Raw genomic sequence first — 22,780 nt, forward strand, 5'->3', positions numbered from 1 at the left:
CATATTTCAGTAGGTAATTCTAACAAGTAAAGGCTTATTTTTGGGCAGAAAGTCATGTGAAATAGTCATGTGTATAAGTTTATCTTAATAGCAAGTCCTCTCTATTACAGATTCCTCTAAAACATTGTTTTAATGTTTTAGTAACAAGAAATTTTTGAAAAATGCATGACTGAACTTGCACTTTGCTCCCGTGCAGTGGTGTTTCCATTCAGTCTGTCCTCTAGAGGCAGCATGCTCAGGATGGCAAGAGTATCATTGTGGTTAAAGCCATACCAGGTTTCAGCACATGTATCTGGGTCAAATATATGGAGGCTTCTGCAGTCAAATATCATAGACTACACACAAAAGCACAGACTCCCCAAGACATTATCACTTTGAGAGAATTCTTAGCTATGACAATTTGAATGTTTGTAAAAGAGAGAAATTGGACTATAAGCATATCATGATAATGAGGTTGTTTACTTCACAAAATTTAGTACAGTGTTCTAAGAGTGAGCTCCTCCATATAGACCTACGGTTTAATGTAATATATAGTCTTGGGGGAATATGTATCATAAGTAAACTACTATAATGGTAGTGGTAGGTATGACAGTGTTAAAAATAAGTCAGTTTTTTTTTTTTTTCTTTTTTTCATTGTACTTGAAAAACATCTGACCCAAGGTGATGGAGAACCTTGACTAGAAAAATACCAGAGGGAATGACGAGGAAGAGAGAGGCATCAGTAAGGTAGATTTTGTAGTTCCCAATGATTAGTTCATTTAGTCATTGTGTTATAGTCATCTGATGGAAGAAACTAAGGTACACAGAAGTTAATTAACTTGTTCAAAGTTGCCTGAGTTAGGAAGAGGTTGAACAGATGATAATCTATATATGTTGACATGAAGCTTATATCTTTTGAACCTGGCAGGAACCTGGGAGAATGTTCTTGCAAATTATTTTTTTTTGTTCTTACAAATTATTAATTTTTGTTCCACCAGTAGACATACAGCACAAATCCTTCTAGACCCACTTCTGTAAAACATAGTCATATTAACATTAAAAGTGTCTCCGTGTGTTTTAATGAGAAATATAATTAGACCTATTCATTATTAAATTATCTCATGACACCTTTGGGAAAACTTTCATGTTTATGAATAAAAGAAATTGTGTACTGTGCAAATATCTTTCTCTTTGTTGGAATATTGATGGATGATGTAATCAAGAATAAGTATTGGATCTAGGCATATCATAAGGCAGTATAAGGGAAGCAGAAATTACTTCTGATGAATAATATCTGGGTATTCAAATGTTTACTCTTTTTGGTGTTTTTAAAGAAATATTATGATGGAGAGATATAAAAGTCGATCATATAAAGTGGCCTTTAAAATGGTCTACTAGGGATCCCTGGGTGGCGCAGCGGTTTGGCACCTGCCTTTGGCCCAGGGCGCGATCCTGGAGACCCGGGATCGAATCCCACGTCGGGCTCCCGGTGCATGGAGCCTGCTTCTCCCTCTGCCTGTGTCTCTGCCTCATTCTCTCTCTCTCTCTGTGACTATCACAAATAAATAAAAATTAAAAAAATAAAATAAAATGGTCTACTAAATAATATTTCTGCCTACTTAGTCTCTATGTAGAAACAGGTCAGAGAGTGTCCGGACTAGTAGTATCTGAATAAATCAGTAGTGAAAGTGTGTGTGTGTGTGTGTGTGTGTGTGTGTGTGTGTGTATACAGATGCAGAGGGGGTGAAAATATGAATTGCTTTTAAAACACAACTTGAATTCAAAAGTGGGTAAGGGAACGGTGTTTGTGGCTGGAACAGTAGAAATTCTGGATCTGGAAAGGACCTGTATCTTACACGGCATCCACATGTGGTAATTGTAATAGCTGACACACTTCTATCGTGATTTCTCTGTGCTAGGCCCTACCCTAAATGCTTTATTCCGGCTCATTCATTTAATCATCACAACACAGGTTTCCAATAAGTGATGAATGAGTAGAAAATATGAGAGATGTTATTTTCACTAACATCTCAGAGAAAGACAGGAAATGTGTCCAGTAACATACCAACTCTTCCTTGCAGAGCTTGAAAACATGATCATAAAGAACACTCACAAAACTCCAGTGATAGGAAGAAAACAATATTCATTTGGGTAAATTCTTAAGGAGTACATCTTAATATGAAGTTAGTTTAGGTCATTAAGTATGATATTTACTTTAGATAGTGTTACTCAAGGTAAACTGCCAGCGAAGATTACGTAGATCCCAACAATTACCCCAAACCTTGTGTGTTTTGTTGTAACTGTTTCTTGAAATAAACTCATTCTAAAGATTAGTTGGGAAATTTTTCAGTTAAAGAAATTTCAATGTTGGTGGCAGTATTCGTTTTTTTTGTTTGTTTGCTTTTTAACTCTTGGATTTCTCAGCAATCCTAAGCTAATAATAATGCATTGTGAAACATAAACTATTCCATTTCCATTACATGTCCAGTAATATACCTACTCTTCCTTGTAGAGCTTGAAAATGTGAGCATAAAGAAGTCTTTTCTGGGGAGAGAAGGAAAGAGAAGCTTCTACTACTTTATCACCACTTTAAGGAATTTTACTATTTCAACAAAGTATTTACTTCCTGATGTCAGAGATTCCAGGCACTCAAATTCATTGCATTTATGTTCAAAACAGAGTTCATATATTAACTAGTATATTTATAAATGCCAATCATTAGACTAATAAATCAAAGATTATCAAATGCCTTTCAAATTCATTGCATTTATGTTCAAAACAGAGTTCATATATTAACTAGTATATTTATAAATGCCAATCATTAGACTAATAAATCAAAGATTATCAAATGCCTTTCAATATGAGACTTAAATCTTTTAGATAGTACTTGTTTATAGCTAATTGTTGTAACATTCCTTTTTCTTCCAGAAGAGAAAATAAAATAAAATAAAATAAATAAGATAAGATAAAAAAGAGAAAACAAATTATTATATAATTGATACCCAGATTTTATGAAACTATGATTATTTTTGCTTATGTTCATTTTATGGCATTTAAGAATCTGATTTTAATAATCCCCTGTATTACGTATTTAATAGTTTTTGCCGTTAAACTATGGTTCAATCATTTGCCTAATGGTCATTTATTGCAGTTGTGATGCATAAGTACTGTATTTCTAGGAATATAGGTTGATTGATCCAGGAAAAAATTAAGCAGGAATATATTAATATATCAAATATTAAAAATATTTAATAAATATAAGAGATGCCTTTAAATTGTGTTCATCATTGTGAAATATATTGGTATTAAGATCAAAATGTATAAAATGTGTTAATTTCCCCCTTAGCTTAATTATTGTTTAGTTTTATTCAGGTAGTGACTGTATATAGTCCCAACTTCAAACATTTTTCTTATATTTTGAACAGTTTCTGTTATAAATGGTGGTTAGGATCACAAGATAATTCACAGCCTCATTTTAATCTGAAATTTAATGAAATAGGATACTGATAGTAATTTAAATAGGCATTGAGTCAAGCCTAGAAAAATTTGGAATAAATGAATCTTGTTGTCTTTGCCATATCGTGCCCTTTTTGGGTATTTTTTACTCAGACTATGAGTTACTGCCTCTCTGGGATTCTGTGTTAGCCTTGTTGACCTCAGGTTTAAACATGGGTGCCTGTACCCAGGTTTGTCCGCTGACTTCCAATCCCTATATAGTTCATTTGCCTCTTAAAGACCCACTGCCCCTAGATTAGTCTCAGGTCTCTATTCTTTTAAGAGTATTGTGACTGGCTGGGTCAGATCAGTGGATTTCAGACTCTTCCTTTATGGAAACAAATTCCATAACTTCTCCCATTCTGATACCTTGGCTGAGGTGTACTGTCAATAAAGTTTACTCATGATACTATTATCCCAATCTATGGAAAACATTTTTAAACTTTCTTAAACATGGCATCTGCTCTAATATAAAGAAATGTTCAGTTAAGACTAAATTATGTATGCATTTACTGAGTTTAATATAACATTATTTCATGCTGCCCTGCAAAAAATACAGGTGTGTGTGTTGGGGGGGATAAAAGCCATGTTTTTTTTTTTTTTAAGTATGTTTGATTTATTTTTATATCATAGGTAACACCTGTTTCAATTACATTTTGGGTAGTAGACGTTACATTTGGAATAGGATATGTCTGATTCCCCAGCCCTAACAATCTGACTTAGCAGATACTCCATAAGTGTTTATAAAATAGAACTGAATTCTTAAGAGTGAAAATATTTTTTTTCTTTTTAAATACTCCTTGTGGTTCTCAGCCTAACAGCCATGTAATTCTGGTGTCTGCAGCTATAAGCTAGCATAGATGAATATATTGTGGCATATGAAGGCTGGATCCACGTGTATCCTACTAGATTCAGAGCTCTGCAGCTTAATGCTTTCCATACAGTGAGTACTTAGGAAGGATGACCAGCTGATGGATGCTGGAGAGGAGAGTCCTCTGAGACTTGAATAAATAAGTGTCTAGTGAGTAAAAATTCATTAGACAGTTTTATCCTCACTTGACAAATTTAAGTTAATTTAAAAAAAATCACACTGTGGCACATGCCAACTGGAGTCAGGTCTATCAAAAATAATCAATAGAAATCAATTTATTCTATAATTATATATATCGATTTATGCCTTTTAAAATCACTGAGCTGTTAAGTAATGTTTCCCCAGTTGACTTCTGTAGTGAGTGACTGAATTAAATGGAAATGTAGCTAGAATGATGAAGGATGTTTATCCTGGTTTTGGACATATTATTTTAACATCTGCTATCTATCACTTAACTAAACATGCTAAATCATAATCATTAGTACACCTTGGCAGATTTCTGTCTTCAAATTGTTCCCGAAGAAATCCTGCAAATATTTCACTGTTCTACGTTGTGAATAAATATATATAAATTCTCAGTTTAGTTATTCAGCTATCTATTCCTTGTAGGGGAATTGTTATTCTCCTAAATTTTATCTAAATATTTCATAGCATCTTCAATTATCAAGTTTTTAAAAAACAACACTCTTAGTGAGGTATGTCATGTTTGCAATGATTTCACACGTTTGAGTAAACATCTCACTTCTCTGAGCTCCTCCAACATATGTGCTTTTTGTCCATTTATTTGGCATCTAATCATATACCTCCTAATAACTTTAAGTGCTTTCTTTGTATACTTGTCTCTTATGAAGTCAAAAATATTTCTGTACAGACTGTATTTAATCTTATTAAGTATTATTAAATATCATAGTCTGTTTACTGAGTCAGATCGGAATATTTGTGGGATATAAATATTTTGCCTCATTGTTTGGAACTTTGAGGTATTAAAATTCATTGGTCTTTGTCATAAAACTGAATCACCTCCCTTGGGAAACTTATTCTAATCTGTGGAATGGTGTCTTGTTTTCAGAAGGGGGGAGAAGGGATGAAGGTCAAAGGAGAGAAGGGAAAGTTCTAAGATTAACTCTTACAAAGTTTTACATTAACATTCCTTATTATTATTCAACAGCTAACTAGGATCAATATGTAGGGAGGAAATGGAGAATGTTACCAGTATTGCATGTCAGCATATATTTTGAAGTGTCGTGTATATTACTAGCCAATAACATAATAAGTTGGATAGGATAAATAGTGCCCGTTTTTAATTCACAAGAACTGGTAATAACTTATAAGAGTGTAAGATTCTTATGGCAGTGGTTTTCTTAGTGTCTCATTCACTGACTAGCACATAGAGGAAAAAGTCTCAGTAAATATTTGTTGAATGGACAACTATATGGATGTTTTCTTTTTAAGATTTATTTGAGAGAGAGAGCAGGGGGTGGGACAGAGAGAAAGGGAGAGAGAGAATTCTTTTTTGTTTAAGCTATTTCTTGCTATAAAGTTGTGTTCGTCTGCTTGCTGAGGGCTGAGCCCTGAGCCCAATGCAGAGCTCAGTCCCAGGACCCTGAGATCACGACCCGAGCCAAAGTCAAGAGTCAGTTGTTTAACCAATTTAGCCACCCAGGCATCCTGTGGATAATTTTTCAATTTATTTTCTGTTTCATAGGGGAATGGTAGAAGCACTTGAGGGATACTTAGTGAATCTGTTCCATAGAAGTTCTTTTATTTAGGGTGTAAACATGAACAAATAGAAAATTGATATATATGTGTATGTGTATAGATAGGTAAATGTTGTCCATAACTTTCTCAATTTTAAGTTCTTTGAACGCATTCTTTTCTGTTTTCATAGAGCCTAGCATAGTTATTTGTATAACAATATATTTTGTCAATCCTAAGATGCTCTTTTTTTTTTTTTTTTTTGAGAGACAGAGAGGGCCTGTGAGCAGTGGAGGGGGTGAAGGAAGGGGGGCACAGAGTGGGAAGGAGAGAGAATCTTAAGCAGGCTCCATGCCTAGTGCCCCATGCAGGGCTGATCTCAGGATCCTGAGATCATGACCTGAGCCAAAATCAAGAGTCAGCCACTTAACTGAACCACCCATGTGCCCCTTTTCTTTACTTTTAAGTAGTATGTGGGGATATAAGAACCTCATTTCTCTTTTTTTGTTTAAGCTATTTCTTGTTATAAAGTTGTGTTTATGGTGGCTAACAAACAACAGTAGACTAATTTGCTCAGTGGTGTGTACTTTGAAAGTTGTCACTCACTGAATTAAGTGCTCACCCAAGTGAGCACCTTCAAACCCACCTCTTTAAGCATTGGATTTAGTATTAAGGTTTATTGAATGTCCATAAGCTTTAAAAATTTATTTTGTGACTTTTGATAAATAGAACACTATTTAGTAATTTGTGAACTTAAAAAATGAAAGATTTCTTAGTACTTTTGGGTAAATGGTATGGAGTAGAGTATAATAAAATTTTTCAATGTCTTAAGAGTTCTTGATTCAAATTGTAATCCTGTTTCTCCTGCTCCTTCCATAGCTTCCTGCAGATTTCACAAAACTACACCTTACTGATAGTCTCCACCCACAGGTGACGCACGTTTCTTCTAGCCATTCAGGATGTAGTATCACTAGTGATTCTGGAAGCAGCAGTCTTTCTGATATCTACCAGGTAAGAAGGTGTTTTCTTTGTCATTTGCTTCATTTTTATGTATTCTAAGGATTTTTTTTTATTCTTAATTGATAGGATCTATAAAGTAAATATATATGTGTATATTATATGTACATACAGGTACATAAAATGCTAATGTTATAGTAGATTTGTTTCAGGAAGTAGAACTACTGTCTAATTGTATTTGCCTCTGCTGTTACCAATTATCAGAATTTTAAATATTTAAAGTTTTAAATTTAAAGTTTGACTTTAAATATTTAAATTTGACCATAGACATACTAGGTTTATGATTATTTCTGGACTAGAACTCCAGGGGAAAACTGCAGAATTATGCTAAATAGTAAGTTTTTCTTATTAAAATCTTGTGATTATTATAATTAGATCATTGGATTATTTTTCTTGCATTTTTAATTATGTATAGATTTAGTTATGTATATAAAATAAATTTTTATGATACTGATGGAGAGAAAAGAAATGAGAACTATGGAATTCCAAAAATGTTTTAAAAGCCAAATAATTTTAATTGTAAAGGGAGAGTTCATTGGCTTAGAATATGCATATTTAGGAAAGGTGACTAAAATAATGCAAAAAAGGCCCGTTTGTGAAGAGGTCTTTAAATAAATTCTAATATGGGATTTTGGATGGCTTCAAATAAAAAGAGCATAGTACTCATTTTACAAGGCATAATTCTTGACTTCTTAGGAATTGTGATAGGAGATGACCATAGAAGTACCTGTCCTTAGAAACATTATAGTGTTTCAGGATCACTGAAATATTCAGGCAGTGATAAGTTTCTATTAAAAAAAAAAAAAAAAAGGTAAAAGTAACTAAACAATTAGAATGCCATCAGGGCAAAACATACTTAAGTTCTAAATTTAGTAGATCTTAGAGAATTAGTTTTAAGAAAGTAATAGGTACACAACTTTGTAGAGAGCTTACTGACTAATGATCAGTAGACAGAAATTAATTATTTGCAGATTCTTGGCTTATTAAGAATTTTTATTATTTTGCAATAAGAAGTAATATCTGGTTCTTTAACTTTAAAAATTTCTACTTGATAGAGTATCAAACGCAAAGATAGATACCTCGCAGTAAGTGTTAACTTACAAGGCAACTTTTAGGAAGTAATCCCACTTTCAAATGTTAGAGGAGGAGAAGGTGGTGGATAAAGGCAAGGTAACTTTGCTCTCCTCCCTCCACTTGGCAGTACTGCCTATTTTCAAAAGTTGATTTTTTAAAACATTTACTCGAGTATCCCTTATGCTAAAACAATGAATGGCATAACTAAAAATTGTGCTTTATAGTAACTGAAATGTCATGATAGAGCCCTGTCTTCTAAACTTTGAGATGACTGTACCCTTTAAAGATCTGCTGTGGAAACACAGCTTGAGGTTATAGTATATACAGACCTGAATGGAACTCCTAGAAGGCAAATTTATAAGAATGAAATAAGTTGTTCAAATAATTTACTGTGGAGTATTCAGAAGGAAATTCTAGCTTTATGTGTTTAACCCTTGAGTAAGCTAGGATAAGTTCATGAGGAAATTCTTGGTGATACAGAATGTCTGAGAATCCAGGCTGTGGGTGAGAACTCCAAATTGCTCTGATGTGGTCTGCCTGCAGCCTGACTTCATTTTGAGATACAGATGGAATAGAGGGTCCCTGTGTATTTTGATTTATTTTAGTTGAGTTTCAAGGCTATTCATTTCAAATTTGATGGCAAGCATATAGCCTGTTAAGTTTATAACCTTCATAAGGAAAAATCCATAGGAGTATCTAAGGATTTGTTACTAGCTATACAAAACTTAAAATTTAATAGAGATTCCCAATAGACCATTTCCATTATCTTTAAATCAGAAACTCTTAAGTTGAGAAGAAACCTGAGAGATGCACCTGGCTCAGTGACCAATCTTTTATTTGAATCCTCTACTACTTTCCTTTTTATTTTGTTTTATTTATTTTTTAATGTTTCAAGTTTTTATTTAAATTCTGGTTAGTTAACACAGAGTGTAATATTAGTTTGAGGGGCAGAATTTAGTGATTCATCAGTTGCATATAACACCCAATGCTCATTACATCAAGTGCTTTCCTTAATCACCATCACCCATTTACCCCATCCCCTACCCACCTCCCCTCCTGCAGCCCGCAGCCTGTTCTCTATAGTCAGCAGTCTCTGTTATGGTTTGCCTCCTTCTATTTTTTTTTCTTATAAATTTCCCCAATGTTTATCTGTTTCGTTTCCTAAATTCCACATATGAGTGAAATCATGTGGTATTTGTCTTTCTCTAACTGACTTAATCTGCTATCAGTGAAGTATCCAGTTTTTTCTTGAACATTTCTAGGGATGGTCAACTATCTGTCATGGTAGTCTATTTTATCTTTATATAATTTCTGACTTAGGAGAAACCTCCTAAGTCAAGTAAGGGAACTTTCTCCTAAGTCAAAAAGTTGTCATTTTGAAGAAAGTATGAATGTTAGGAGATGGGCCTGGAGAGGTTGAAATGCATGCTATGTACCAGAGAGAAAAGGGTAGAATAATCTTTCTGAGAGGAGGAGAGGAACACAAGAGCAAAGTGGAATAACTAGCTTTAAGATGAGAAACCTTCCTCTGTTTTAACAGGTACATATTTATCATGGTGGGTTTGGAGTGGGGAGTTTGGGAGTTGAGGGCATTTTTCTCCGGTGGCTTTTTTTCTCTCTGAATAGGTGAGTTCATTTGTTAAGAGTGAGAGGGTGGGCAGGTTGGGAATTAGAAGTTTGAAATAGAAGTTTCAGGGAGTAGGAGAGCAAATTGACTGGAGTCATGGAAGCTCAATTGAGATGGTGCCCTCAAATTCAGAGTGATTTTCCTCTGCCCTCTTAAGTATTCTTTTTTTTTTTTTTCTACAGCAAGCACAAAGAAAGCAAAGACTTGGCTTCACCGGGTCCCAGAGTTTTGTTAAATGAGTGTAACACAAAGACGGATGAAGCAACATGCCAGCCTCTTTTTAACGGCTGAGCTTTGTTTTTGCATGCCTTCTGCCTGGAATGTTTTCTCCTAGGTTGATCCTTTTCTGCCTTCATTTTTAAGTACCATCTTCTCAGAAAGTTCTTTCCTTAATTACTTTCTGAAAAGTAGGTCCTAACATTTTGGTTCCTTTCCTGGCGAGTCCTTTTGTTTAGACTTTGATTGAAATGATTATTGCTTTCTCTGTTCTGTCTGCTTACTAAAATGACAGCTTCAAGAAGATAGAGAACTTCTCTGTTTCATCTCTATTTTCTCTCTAGAGCCAGAAGTTGTGGGCATTCGGTAAAGGTGTATTGAATGAATGTGACTGAAATGCTAAGCTGAAATAAGCTGGAGGAGTGAAAGCTAGACATAGAAGGTAGTAGAGTCTTGAGGACTGAAGGTATGCGTGAGTTGTAAAGGGCTTATCTGGGGAACAGATGGAAGCAGTTGAGAGCAGGAGTTTGTTGGCAGTAGAAAACAGAATGCTTAAGTTGGTGATATGAGACAGTGCAATTCTAGCCTTGATAAGATCCTGTCTACATAGTGTGATTCTCAGAGCAGTAGCTTGGTGGACTGGAAACTGTTGTTTAAAAATAGATCAATAGAACAGAGAGTTCAAGTAAAATGGAATTCATATGTAAGGACGTAATATGTAATAGAGGAATCCTCACAAATCAATGAAGAATACAATAGATTATTCAATAAATGATCTTTAGGGTGAGGGGAGTCACTTTTAGTCTCATTTTAATTTGTTATTTTAAAAAGATCTATCTATCTGTCTGTCTGTCTACCTACCTACCTATCTGAGAGGGAGAGAGAGCAGCACAAGCACGAGGAGGGGCAAAGGGACCAGGAGAAGCAGAGAATCTATCTATTGGTCTCCTGACTGAGATCATGACCTGAGCTGAAACCAAGAGTCAGACACTTAACCAGCTGAGCCATCCCGGCGCCCTGTACTCTCACTTTATATGATAATTAAGATTAAGTTCCAGATAAACTCAAGAGTTAGCAAACTCTTAATCGTATATTAATAATAAATAATAATAATTAAAAGAACATTTGAGACAGAAGTTTAAAGTCAGAATACAGGGATCCCTGGGTAGTGCAGCGGTTTAGCGCCTGCCTTTGGCCTGGGGCGCAATCCTGGAGACCCGGGATCGAGTCCCACATCGGGCTCCCGGTGCATGAAGCCTGCTTCTCCCTCTGCCTGTGTCTCTGCCTCTCTCTCTCTCTCTCTCTGTGACTATCATAAATAAATGAATAAAAATTAAAAAAATAATAATAATAAAATAAAGTCAGAATACAACTCACTTATATTGAGAAAAATACAGTTCACTATGTAACAATATTCAAAGGACAAGAGTAGGTAATTTGCAAAGAATGTACATGTAGATATCTGTATCTTAGATAAAATATTTCAAAACATTTTAGTAATTGTGCATGTGGGATTAAATACAATATTTTACTGTCAAATTAGCACCAACTTTTTTTTTTACTTATAATAAATATTTACACATAGACATTCTTACACCTGTTAACGCTTATAATTTTGGAAAGAAACCTAACAATTTATACTAAGAAGTATAAAATTGTTCCTGTTTAGGCATACATATATTTTTAAAGTCTGTATTGAAGTAAAAAAACAAACAAACTGATGTGTAAAATTAGGAACAGTACAACTTATACAAACTAGCCTTATTGCAAGCATTATATTTATTTTGAAATTTTTCTTTTCTTTTCTTTTTCTTTTCCTTTCTTTTCTAAGATTTTATTTATTTATTCATGAGAGACACAGAGAGAGGCAGAGGGAGAAGCAGGCTCCCTGCAAGGAGCCTGATGTGGGACTCAATCCCAGGATCCCGGGATCACAACCTGAGCCAAAGGCAGACACTCAACTATTGAGCCACCCAGGTGTCCTTCAAAATATATTTTCATCATTCTACATATATATGGTTTTGTAGGTAGTTCCTACTTACTTATTGTTTCTTTTAAATTATCATCAGCATTAGCATTCAATATAACCTACAAGCCTAAATTTATATCAAGTCTGACTTAAGTGCTATTTGGGTTAAATATGTATGTTCAAAATTCTGCACAAAATTTATATTAAGAATGCTTATTAAGCAACTCCTCTAAACATAGGGGTATGCATGGTATATTTAATAAGCAAATACTTTTTCGTAAATGATTTTTAAGTACTTGGTAAAACGTGTAGTAATTTTTATTTTAGTTAAATTAATGCTTCACTGGAGCTTTATGGCATTCTTCTGTTCATTTTCTTGATATACTTTGAAAATGCAAAATAATCTTTTAAGAAATGTATTCACAATATCATATATGTAGTCCCTTTTGATTTCAGTAAATCCATAGAGCTTTGGCATTTATCTGAAGATGTTACAGTTTTTGGGGTGCCTAGGTGGCTCAGTCATTTGGGCATCAGCTTTTGGCTCAGGTCTTGATCTTAGGGTCCTGGGATCAAGCCCTGTGTGGGGCTCCCCGCTCAGTGGGGAGTCCACTGCTTCTCCCTCTGACCCCTCCACCTTGCTTGTGCTCACTCTCTTTCTCTCTCTCAAATAAATAAAATCTTTTTAAATAAAATCTTTTTAAAAAATGAAAATATTACTAGTTTTTCTTGAGAATATTACTATTTATCTATAATGTCCATCTAAACCTGTAATTTAGGACAAGAGTTATTTACCTACCTGAATTATATAAATCTTTCTTCTTGTTCCTGAGACAAATATAATCAGATACTATGTGCTTTTGTGCTTATCTTTATTTAGAATAAAAGAGTTTAAAGACTAGCATTAATCTTAGTAATATTATAGTTTGGAGGAAGCTAGAAATTAGCAAGCATTTTATTTATGTTTATATACAAATACATTTATTTAAGATTTTATGTTTTATGACTTAGCAAAGCAGAAAACACTGCTTTATTATATTTTAGCTATTTAGTATAGTTGAATTTAGTATTTAGTATTAGTATTTAGTATTTATTAGTATTTAGTATTTTAGTATTTAGTATTTAGTATAGTTACATTGTTACATTAGTTTCAGGTGTATAACATAGTGATTCCACAAGTCAGTGAGTGATGCTTAGCTCACTACTAGTGTAGCTACCATGTCACCATACAGTGTTCTTACAGTACTAGTGACTATATTCCCTATGCTGTCCCTGTGTATCTTTTATTTTCCTAAACTATTCATTCTGTAACAGGAAGCTTGTATCTCCCACTCCCCTTTACCCATTCTGCCCATCTTCCTTCCTTCTCTCTCTGGCAGTCATCAGTTTGTTCTCTGTATTTATGCTTTTTGTTTATTTGTTTTGTTTTTTAGATCCATGTATAAGCGAAATCATGTGGTATTTGTCTTTCTTTGAATTATTTCATTTAGCATAATATCCTATAAGTCCATCCATATTGTCATGAATGGCAAGGCAAGATCCATTCCTTTTTATGGCTGAGTAATATTGCTGTGTGTGTGTCTGTCTGTTTGTCTATGTGTCTGCGCCACAACTTCTTTATCCATTCATCTACTGATATACACTTGGGTTACTTCCATTTTTTGGCTATTGTAAATAATGCTGCAATAAACATAAGGGTGTATGTATCCTTTTGAATTAGTGTTTCCATTTTCTTTGGGTAAACACCCAGTAGTAGAATTACTGGATCTTGTAGCACTTCTATTTAATTTGTTAAGGAACCCCCATACTGTTTTTCACAGTGACTGCACCAATTTACATTCCCACCAACATTCCTTCTCCACATCCTCACGACCACTTGTTATTTTTTGTCTTTGTGAGTCTAGCCATCTGACAGGTGTGAGGTGATATCTCATTGTTATTTTGATTTGCATTTCCCCTGATGATTAATGATTTAACTATTTTCTTTATGAAGACAGTTGATGGAGAAAACTTGGGCAAAGTATTATAGTGCAGAGTATTTAGTAGTTGGTATTGGTCAGACCTGATTTTAAGTCCCGGCACTATTACTAGGTTTGGTTTTATTTACATTGAACAATTTATTTGATTTTCCTAGTGTTTTCTTATCTGAAAAGTAGGAATAATAATTCTAATTTTCTGAATTGATGTGAAGATTAATTATTAGGTATTAAAAGCATCAAATGTAGTGCTAGCTACATGGTAGTCATTCGGTGTAGGATCACTGTTTTTATAATTATTGTATGAGCCATTTGGCCAGAATTTAATGGTTGCAATTAGCCTGAGACATTTTTTTACAGTAAGTAAGAGGTTGCAGGATTTAACAGAGTTCTGTTTTTTTTGGCACAATCCGCCAATAAAAATTGTGTGCAAGCTTCATTACTGGGATGGGAAGAGGTAAAGCTCTGCCAGTGCTGATATTAAAAAAAAATGTCCCTTTAAGGAAGGGACTGACTTTTTTTTTTTTTTTTTTTTTTAAGATTTTACTTTATTTTTTAATTTCTTTGAGAGAGAGAGCACAAGTTGGGTGATGGCAGGGCCTGGGGAGGGGTAGGAGCAGACTTCCTGCTGAGCAGAGAGCCTGACACGCTCAATCCCAGAATCATGACTTGGCCTCCCAGGTGCCCTAGGAAGTCACTGACTTTTGAAGTAGCCTATAATGAGCTTTCTTCCTCCTTATTTGAGCCAAGAACAGTCCTATGAGTGGGAAGATATAACTCTAGTTTACTGATAAAACTAGGTTCATAGAATTTGAGTAATTTTGCTAAAGTCACGTTATAAATGGTAGAGCTGAGATTTGAATAACTAAACTCTGAGTTTGTTCATTTAGCAAATGTAAATTCTGTAACTCCTAAGGTTTTAGGCACTCCTAAGCTTAGTACACTTCTCCTATAGACCAGTTGGTGTCTGTTCATTAAACTTTTAACTCCAGTCTCCAAATGCATCATTGTTCATGAAGCAGTAGTATTATGGAATTAGTAGACTCCTAAAAAATTGTTTATCAAATTCTATTTAAAAAGTATTATTAAAAAGGAATTCTGTTGGGGCTTCTGGCTGCCTCACTCAGTATAGCATGCAACTCTTAATCTCAGGGTCATGAGTTTGAGCTCTCTCTTGGGCCTACGGCTTACTTAAGGAAAAAAAATTAAAAGGGGAATTCCATAGTATTTTAAAATATAATGGATATTTATTTTAAAAAATAAGTTACTGGTTTAATGAATGTTATTTCATGAATAATTTGTTTAGGAATGGAATACATATAATAGAAAACAACTAATGATCATTTACACAAATGTGGTGGAGGGTTCAGTTTTGGAGAGATTAATCCAGTTCCCATTTAAAAGTCTTTTTGCAGGGCACCTGGGTGGCTCACTGGTTAAGCATCTGCCTTTGGCTCAGATCATGATCTTAGGATCAAGTCCTGCATCAGGCTCCCTGAGGAAAGCCTGCTTCTCTCTCTATGTCTCTGCCTCTGTGTCTCTTATGAATAAATAAATAAAATCTTAAAAAAAAAAAAAAAGTATTTTTGTTCTGGGATGCTGGCAGGCTCCATCAGTAAAGCATGTGACTCTTGATGTCAGAGTCCTGAGTTCAAACCCCATGTTGGATGTAGAACTTACTTTGAAAAAAAAGAAGTATTTTTATTCTATTTAAGATTTACATATAATTCATTTAAATGACAGTAATGATTTCCTTGGGATGGTATGAAATATTTTTTTAATCTCTTACTCTATGTTAGATGTTTAAAAATTAAACAAAAATGTAAGCTATATAACTATGTTACTTAGTTTTTTTTGTTCTTGTTTTTTATTTCTGTCTCCAGTAGTGTCCCTTCTTCACTCTACGCTAATATTAAAGAATATAGAGAGAGAGGACTGATTGTATATTTGAAAATAGAAGGTGATGAATAATAATCTTCAATGTTAAGACAAAACTGGGGTGAAAATGTAAACATAGGAAGCATTAGCAAATTGTCACATTTCTGGCTTTCAGAAAAAAGGTGGTGGTAATAACAGGTTGGCCTAATTTCTCTGATCACAGTCTTGACATTACTACATCATATCAAATTCTACTTCAGTTTCATTCTACACTCTAGAGCCAATTCTATGAATCCTAAATTTAAATTAGGAGATATGTTTCTGAGTGTGCCACAATTAATTCTCTAGTCCTACTGTTCTCCCACCATCAGTAATATTTATTAAGGTCATTACTTCGAGCTTTTGTAGACATTAGGTTTTCTATTTTTAATTATTCTGTCTTCAGTATTTTCCCTGCTTGTTTATTTATTATTAAAAATTTATTATTTATTTTCTACCATTTATATGTTTTAGTTCAGGAAATTGTACCTAAAGAACTGAAAATGTAAATAAAATCAATTTTTTTAACTTTAAAAAACATTAACACCCTACTTGTATTGCTTCAAAAGGTAGGATTAAATTTATATTCAGCAGTAGAAACCAACGCTTGAGAAAAGTGAAACTTTGTTGATAAGAAAATAAAGTTTTTCTTTTAATATTGATGTAAGCTAAATTACAGAAAAAGTATAGATCCTTATATAAGCCACATTCATATGTAAGTATGTTATAAAGAGACAGAGTAGGTTTGGTTAATGAGATTGTCAGAATTCCTGGGTTCTAATCTTGATTCCACAATTTATCAGCAACATAACTTTGGAAAAATAATTTCTCTTTATCTGAATGTTTGAAGAATAATAAAAGTCAATAATAGCACATATTTCATAGGATTCTTTTGAGTATTAAATGAGCTAATATATATGAAACAGAGCAGTTCCTGGCACGTTGTAAGAATTTGGTTTTAGATGTTGATGGTGAGGATGATAATCAGGTTCAACATTTTAGGTTTTTATCTTTCATTTTTAATGTGTTTTTGCCTATTCTTAAAAACAAGATGTTTTTAAAAACCACATGGACTGAGAGTTATTCAAAGGTAGTAAACGTCATAATAACATGTTTTCTACAAAGTTAATGGTTTTACCACAAACTGTTTTCAAGAATTTATATTTTATCTGGTAAAACATGTTTGTGATATTTAAGACTTACACAGTTAATATTTAATTGAAATCATTCTTATGCTTAAACAGTGAATTCTGAGTTTATAAGGTCAAGTAAGGCCGATATGGTAACATTTATACATATCATTGAGATGATAATCACAACAGGCCATAGAATGACCTAAATAGGATAACTATGCTAGCCTTGAGATAGCCCAACAGAAGAGATCATTTTGAAATCTGGGACTTTAGTGACTAAGAAAATATTCAGGTACCAGATTATATCTTAAATACTTTAAATTTGATTAGTGATGCAGTCACCTGTGTTGATGAATGAAGAAAGAATGTGTTCCCTGTAGGCTTATGGTCTTTTAATATTTTTTTGGTGATTTATAGTTGGAGAGTGGACATTGGGATAATCAAACTAAATGTTAATGTTTTATTCACATACTTAAAAGTTACCTTTGATTTATGACTCACTTTTCCTACAGACCATCTAATAGGAAAGAAGTTTTCAGTCTTCTTAGCATTAATCAGTCCACACCTATTCTTTTAGGGAAGGGATTCCTTAAAATCATTTGTCACCCTTAAGCTCTTAGCTTAAGCCATTCTCTTTGAAAAATGGAGTAAAAACAAACAATTTTTCTTTAGTCTGTTGTTTGAAGTAGATATGACAACTCAGATAAGAAATCAGAATTATTGAGATAAAATCATTAATCCTAACTAGAAATTTAATAGTAGATAAAATCACTCCTATTTTGTTGAAATAATTCTTCTTACATTGTGCCTGGTACATTATTTCTTGATGTTGAATATATGTTTATTTATGGACAAATTAATAAACTAAAATTTTAATATTTCAAATTAGACTTGCTCTTATTTCCTTTGAATACAAAGGACTTACTTAAAACAATTTAAAAAATTGTTTTGGTGTCTTTTCAGGCCACAGAAAGTGAGGCTGGTGATATGGACCTGAGTGGGTTGCCAGAAACAGCAGTGGATTCTGAGGACGATGATGATGAAGAAGACATTGAGAGGGCATCAGATCCTCTGATGAGTAGAGATATTGTGAGAGACTGTCTAGAGAAGGATCCAATTGACAGGACGGATGATGACATTGGTAAGTTTGGGTGAGAAAATGAATCTAAGAGCAATTTAAGAAATTTAGGGTAAAATGGTCTCATAAAATAGAGCCCAAGAATAGTAGGCTTCAAATAGTTATTAATTTGTAAACTTCCCTAGCATAGACAGTAACATTTGTTGAAAAAAAATCAATTGTATTCAGTTACTATGTTCTGGAGTCTACAAATAATAAAACTTCCTAATAAAAACTTTCCACATGAGCCCCTTCTTAGCTTTCTTTATGACAAAAAAAAAAAAAAAAAAATCTTCCAAACAGTGTTATTTCTATTATTTTTCTTGTGAGCCCTATTCCTATTAAGCTCATGTTTTCTGTTTGTAAATGCTAGTCAATGACAACTGGTAAAATTGTCATGTAAATGACTTTGCTTCTACTCTAGTTCCATATGAAGATGGGACTGAGTGGAGGAAGATTATAAAATGTCACATTAGCCTATGAGCTTTGGGGGATTGAGACTTTGGGTGCACCCAAAGTTGGAAATCTAAGTGGCTTTGTATCTGTTTATTCCAACCTTGAAATTCCCTTTACCCACTTTCCTATCATAGCAAGAGTTGACTATATAACAATGGCTTAGTGTTTGAGTATGCCTTCTGCACTCTGGTTTCTTTCTTGGAATAACTAGGAGTCAGAGCAACTTCTGTTGAGTGTCTTCTCTCCTCAGGGGCCTGGAATCTGCAACCACCCTTGGCTGAACCCAGATAATCTGTCCTACCACTCTGCCAAGTCTTTGTGGCCCAATGTATAATTAAAGACAAATTCAAAGGACTGGATCTATTGAGATTAGATATAGGACAGGAGGGCATAGTAATGAATGGCTAGTTGCATGTGTTTTAAGGGAAATAAACACTAAAAATCTTTTACCACTTATACTATATACATATGCTAGAAAACTAAGGATGGAAAACAAACTAGTATTAGATATTTAAAATATAATTTTAAAATTTGTAGGAGTTGCTAAGTATTTCAGGTGAATATCACTTGTTGGTAATCATTCATTCATTCAGTTAATGCGATTGAGCCCCCTCGATGTACTGAACATGTTCCTAGGTCCTGGCAACTCCGTGGGGAGCAGAGCAGATAAGGTCCTTGCTCTGTTGCAGTCTGAAGAATGAAGTGAGGTTAGGGAGTGATGGAGGTTGGGGAATGAACTGAATAGGAGCCTGTTTTAGGAAGAAATGGCTGGTAATGGCCTTTTCAAGGGCTCGGACCTAAGGAAGTGAAAGTGGGAAGCGACCTGTGTCTGTGGCCCTCAGTAAACAATGTGTTCTGTGTTAATTCTTTCTGAATACTCTGCTGGAAGAAGGGACTTAATGACTTCCCAGATATCTATCCCTGACTCCAGCCCGTTTTCTTCTCTATTGCCTCCATTCCCATTGCAAAAGAGCTGGCAGTTCGTTCATAAGGCTTGAGGGTTCTGCAGCATAAATTATAGTGGTTCTACTGAACCTGCTGAAAACTCTGAGTTTCACTCTCTGGTGTCTGATACCCCATCCACCTGCATTTGGTTTCTAGTGTCCACAGTTGTACTTCACTGTCCTATTCTCTTCATCCTTGAGGATTTCTTTTCAAAACTATTTTTATTGTAGTTTTAAAGAGCAAGTGAAATTGGAAATGTATTCAGTTTGCCACCTTACTCCAGAATCCTTGTTCATTGGTTTTATTTTTTAAAATTAGATCGAACATTGCTTATGAACAGATTGATGTGGAAATTATTCTTTTGTAAGTTAACGTATCTTCTTTTTTGAATATGTTAATTTTAGTATAGTTATAGAAAATAATGATATTAAAAATGTCATTCCTGGCAATTTAAAATTTTTACTTCATATCTAAGAAGCTTTTTTCCCCCACAGTTTCTGGAAAGCAAAAGCTTTGCTGATTCCTACAAAAGAATACAAAGCTGTCTGTCTTTTTTTTTTTTAATGGGCTTGTTGATATAACCTCTAGTGAATAATATTTACTTGAATATCAATTCACTTGCAAGCAGCAATGATCCTGATGCTTGCTTCTATCAAATATACTTTTATTTAAAATAATAAACCATTATTATTAAAGATAAGGCCTAGTAAGTATTGTTTGTTCTACAAACAATCTTATAAGATCTTATATTCTGACTCCTCAAAACAAAACCACATGTGAGAACTCTTTAGTTCTTTTGCTGTTACTCTTGTTAAATCTAATTCATCCTCCAGTATTTAATTATCACAGACACCTTTCATATAGTTTATAAACTACAAACTTCTGTAGAATTGGTGCTTTCTCTGGATGCCTCTTTTGCTAACTACCTTCCTCTAACCCCACAATAAAAGGAAGGAATGGTGTGGGATGGGTAGAGGGATCTAAGTTGAATCAAATGATATTGCTAATATTTGATCTTATTTTTAAAACTGCGAGAATTAAAAAATTTGCCTTTGGATTCCCAAAGATTCTTGGGTATGTGTACCACTGATTCAATACTTTGAAGGAAGGGAAAAAAAAAAAAATACTTTGAAGGAAGGGACTTTGTTCATTTTTGCTAACTCATAACTTTGTAGGTCCTCAATTATTGAATGGTTGTGAATTTATTTTTTTAAGATTTTATTTATTTATTTGTGAGAGACACAGAGAGAGGCAGAGACTTAGGCAGAGGGAGAAGCAGGCTCCCCATGGGGAGCCTGATGTGGGACTCGATCCCAGGACCCCAGGATCACAACCAGAGCCAAAGGCAGATGCTGAATCACTGAGCCACCCAGGCACCCCTGAATGGTTGTGAATTTAATTTTTTGTTTTGATGACTTGACACATTAAGGTAGAGACCTACTTCCAAGATCTCTTCCAAAGAATTCTTTTTTTCTCCCCTTCAATATACCACCAAAAAATTCCACAGATTTCTACTGGTAATCATTTCTTATACAAAAGTAAACCGGGGGCACCCCGGGTGGCTCAGCAGTTTAGCGCTGCCTTCAGTCCAGGGCGTGATCCTGGAGACCTGGGATCAAGTCCCACGTCGGGCTCCCTGCATGGAGCCTGCTTCTCCCCTGCCTGTGTCTCTGCCTCTCTCTCTTTCTGTCGCTCATGAATGAATAAATAAAATCTTAAAAAAAAAAAAAAAGTAAATCAAAGCAAATATGGTAAGTTAATTTCTATATTGACATAGCTTGTGGTATCTGTAGGCTAATTATCTAGGCTGATTATCTGGCTTTTCTGTGTGTCACATTGACTAAAAAAAAAAATAGTTTTTAAAGATGTCTTCTTTCAAAAACAAATATTCCTTTCCTAACAAAAAAACAAAAATTAATGTGTTATTCTATTAGATTCTTTCAAGCAATATACATGAAAGTAGTTCTGCTTCTCTAATCCATGGCTTCTTTCCATGTCTTAGGATCTATCTTATTAATCAGTCCAGGCTCTGAACTCTTGGCTACCCTAATTCCTTTAACTCTATATGATCCCTGTGGTATTATCAGAGTTTATGTTGAGCCCTGAAAGCCAAATGCTTCATTATTTATTTATTTATTTTTTGAAGATTAGTGGTAGAAATTTTTTAATTGCTCTAATTCTCCAGTGTAATAAATAAAAGTTACTACAAAACCAGAAATACCGTTATTGGATCTTTGAGGGTCTTAAAAACTCTTAGATACCATCTAGTTAAGCATTTATTATTTTTAGCTTTTCAACTGAGCCTAGAGAATTATGTACATTACTATAATTAGATCTTTTCTGTTTTCTTATTATTTATCCTTATTATATGTGATGCTAGATATTTTCTATCCTGTCATATTTTTTAATGTTAGTCATTACTCATATATCACAACTTAATTTAATGACCCACTAATGGAGGAGAAATATTGCAAAAACAAGAATAGTAGCTGCATAAGATACTTCAAATCATTATATAAGTATTAGTTGAATATATATATTTTTAAAGATTTTATTTACTTATTTGAGAGAGAGCACATAAGCAGGGCAAGGGACAGAGGGAGAAGCAGACTATCCTCTGAGCAGGGAAGCTGATGTGGGGCTCCATCCCAGAACCCTGGGATCATCATCTGAGCTGAAGGCTGACACTTAACCTACTGAACTACCCAGGTGCCCCTAGTTGAATATATTTTTATACTTCATATCCATATGCTTCATATTCTTCACTCATATGTGATTGTAGTTTGACTTATTGTTGCTTAAACATGTTAAATTTAAAGCATTTCTGACAACTTCTGGTCGCATATTTTCTTAAGGCACAAATCTTTGCCTATCTGAGGAAATTTAGTATTACTAGAGGAGGGGGAAGAAAGCAAAATGTGTATTTTGTAGATAATATTCTAATACCTTATGGTGAGGGGCCGGGGAGAGAAAAAAGAGCTGGTAACTGCAGAACTAAAATTAATGTGCTAGTCAGAGGACCAAGGTTTATACATTTGCCTTTATGTTTCAAATCAAAAGGTCAGTGTGTTTGTAAAACCATGATTCTTACCTCCCATGTATAATAAATATGGGTCACCTCCTGAAGTGGTACTAAAAATTGCTTTATCGCTGTCCCTAGGAATACGTATATTTTATGTCATGACACAAACGTACCTACTAATTGCAGAAAAAAAGTTTCACTAAATAGAACTTATTCTGTAAGTGATGTGCTTTGATTCTCTTTCTTCTTTTTTTTTGATGCTGGTTGCAAA

At 34.1% G+C, this 22,780-nt stretch overlaps 1 protein-coding gene across 14 annotated transcripts in view; it reads left to right on the forward strand.

Annotated features, from left to right (window-relative positions):
* RAPGEF2 (Rap guanine nucleotide exchange factor 2) overlaps positions 1 to 22,780 on the forward strand; it is a 241,852-nt gene that overhangs the window by 181,686 nt on the left and 37,386 nt on the right. For all 14 annotated transcript variants that reach the window (XM_025439185.3, XM_025439188.3, XM_025439190.3 and 11 more), the window contains 2 exons: positions 6,920 to 7,051; positions 17,933 to 18,110. In XM_025439185.3, coding sequence (XP_025294970.1) covers positions 6,920 to 7,051; positions 17,933 to 18,110 — 310 coding nt within the window. The remainder of the gene's footprint in view (positions 1 to 6,919; positions 7,052 to 17,932; positions 18,111 to 22,780) is intronic.

The sequence above is a fragment of the Canis lupus genome, chromosome 15 (genome assembly GCF_003254725.2).
Source record: "Canis lupus dingo isolate Sandy chromosome 15, ASM325472v2, whole genome shotgun sequence".
Taxonomy (NCBI): domain Eukaryota; kingdom Metazoa; phylum Chordata; class Mammalia; order Carnivora; family Canidae; genus Canis; species Canis lupus.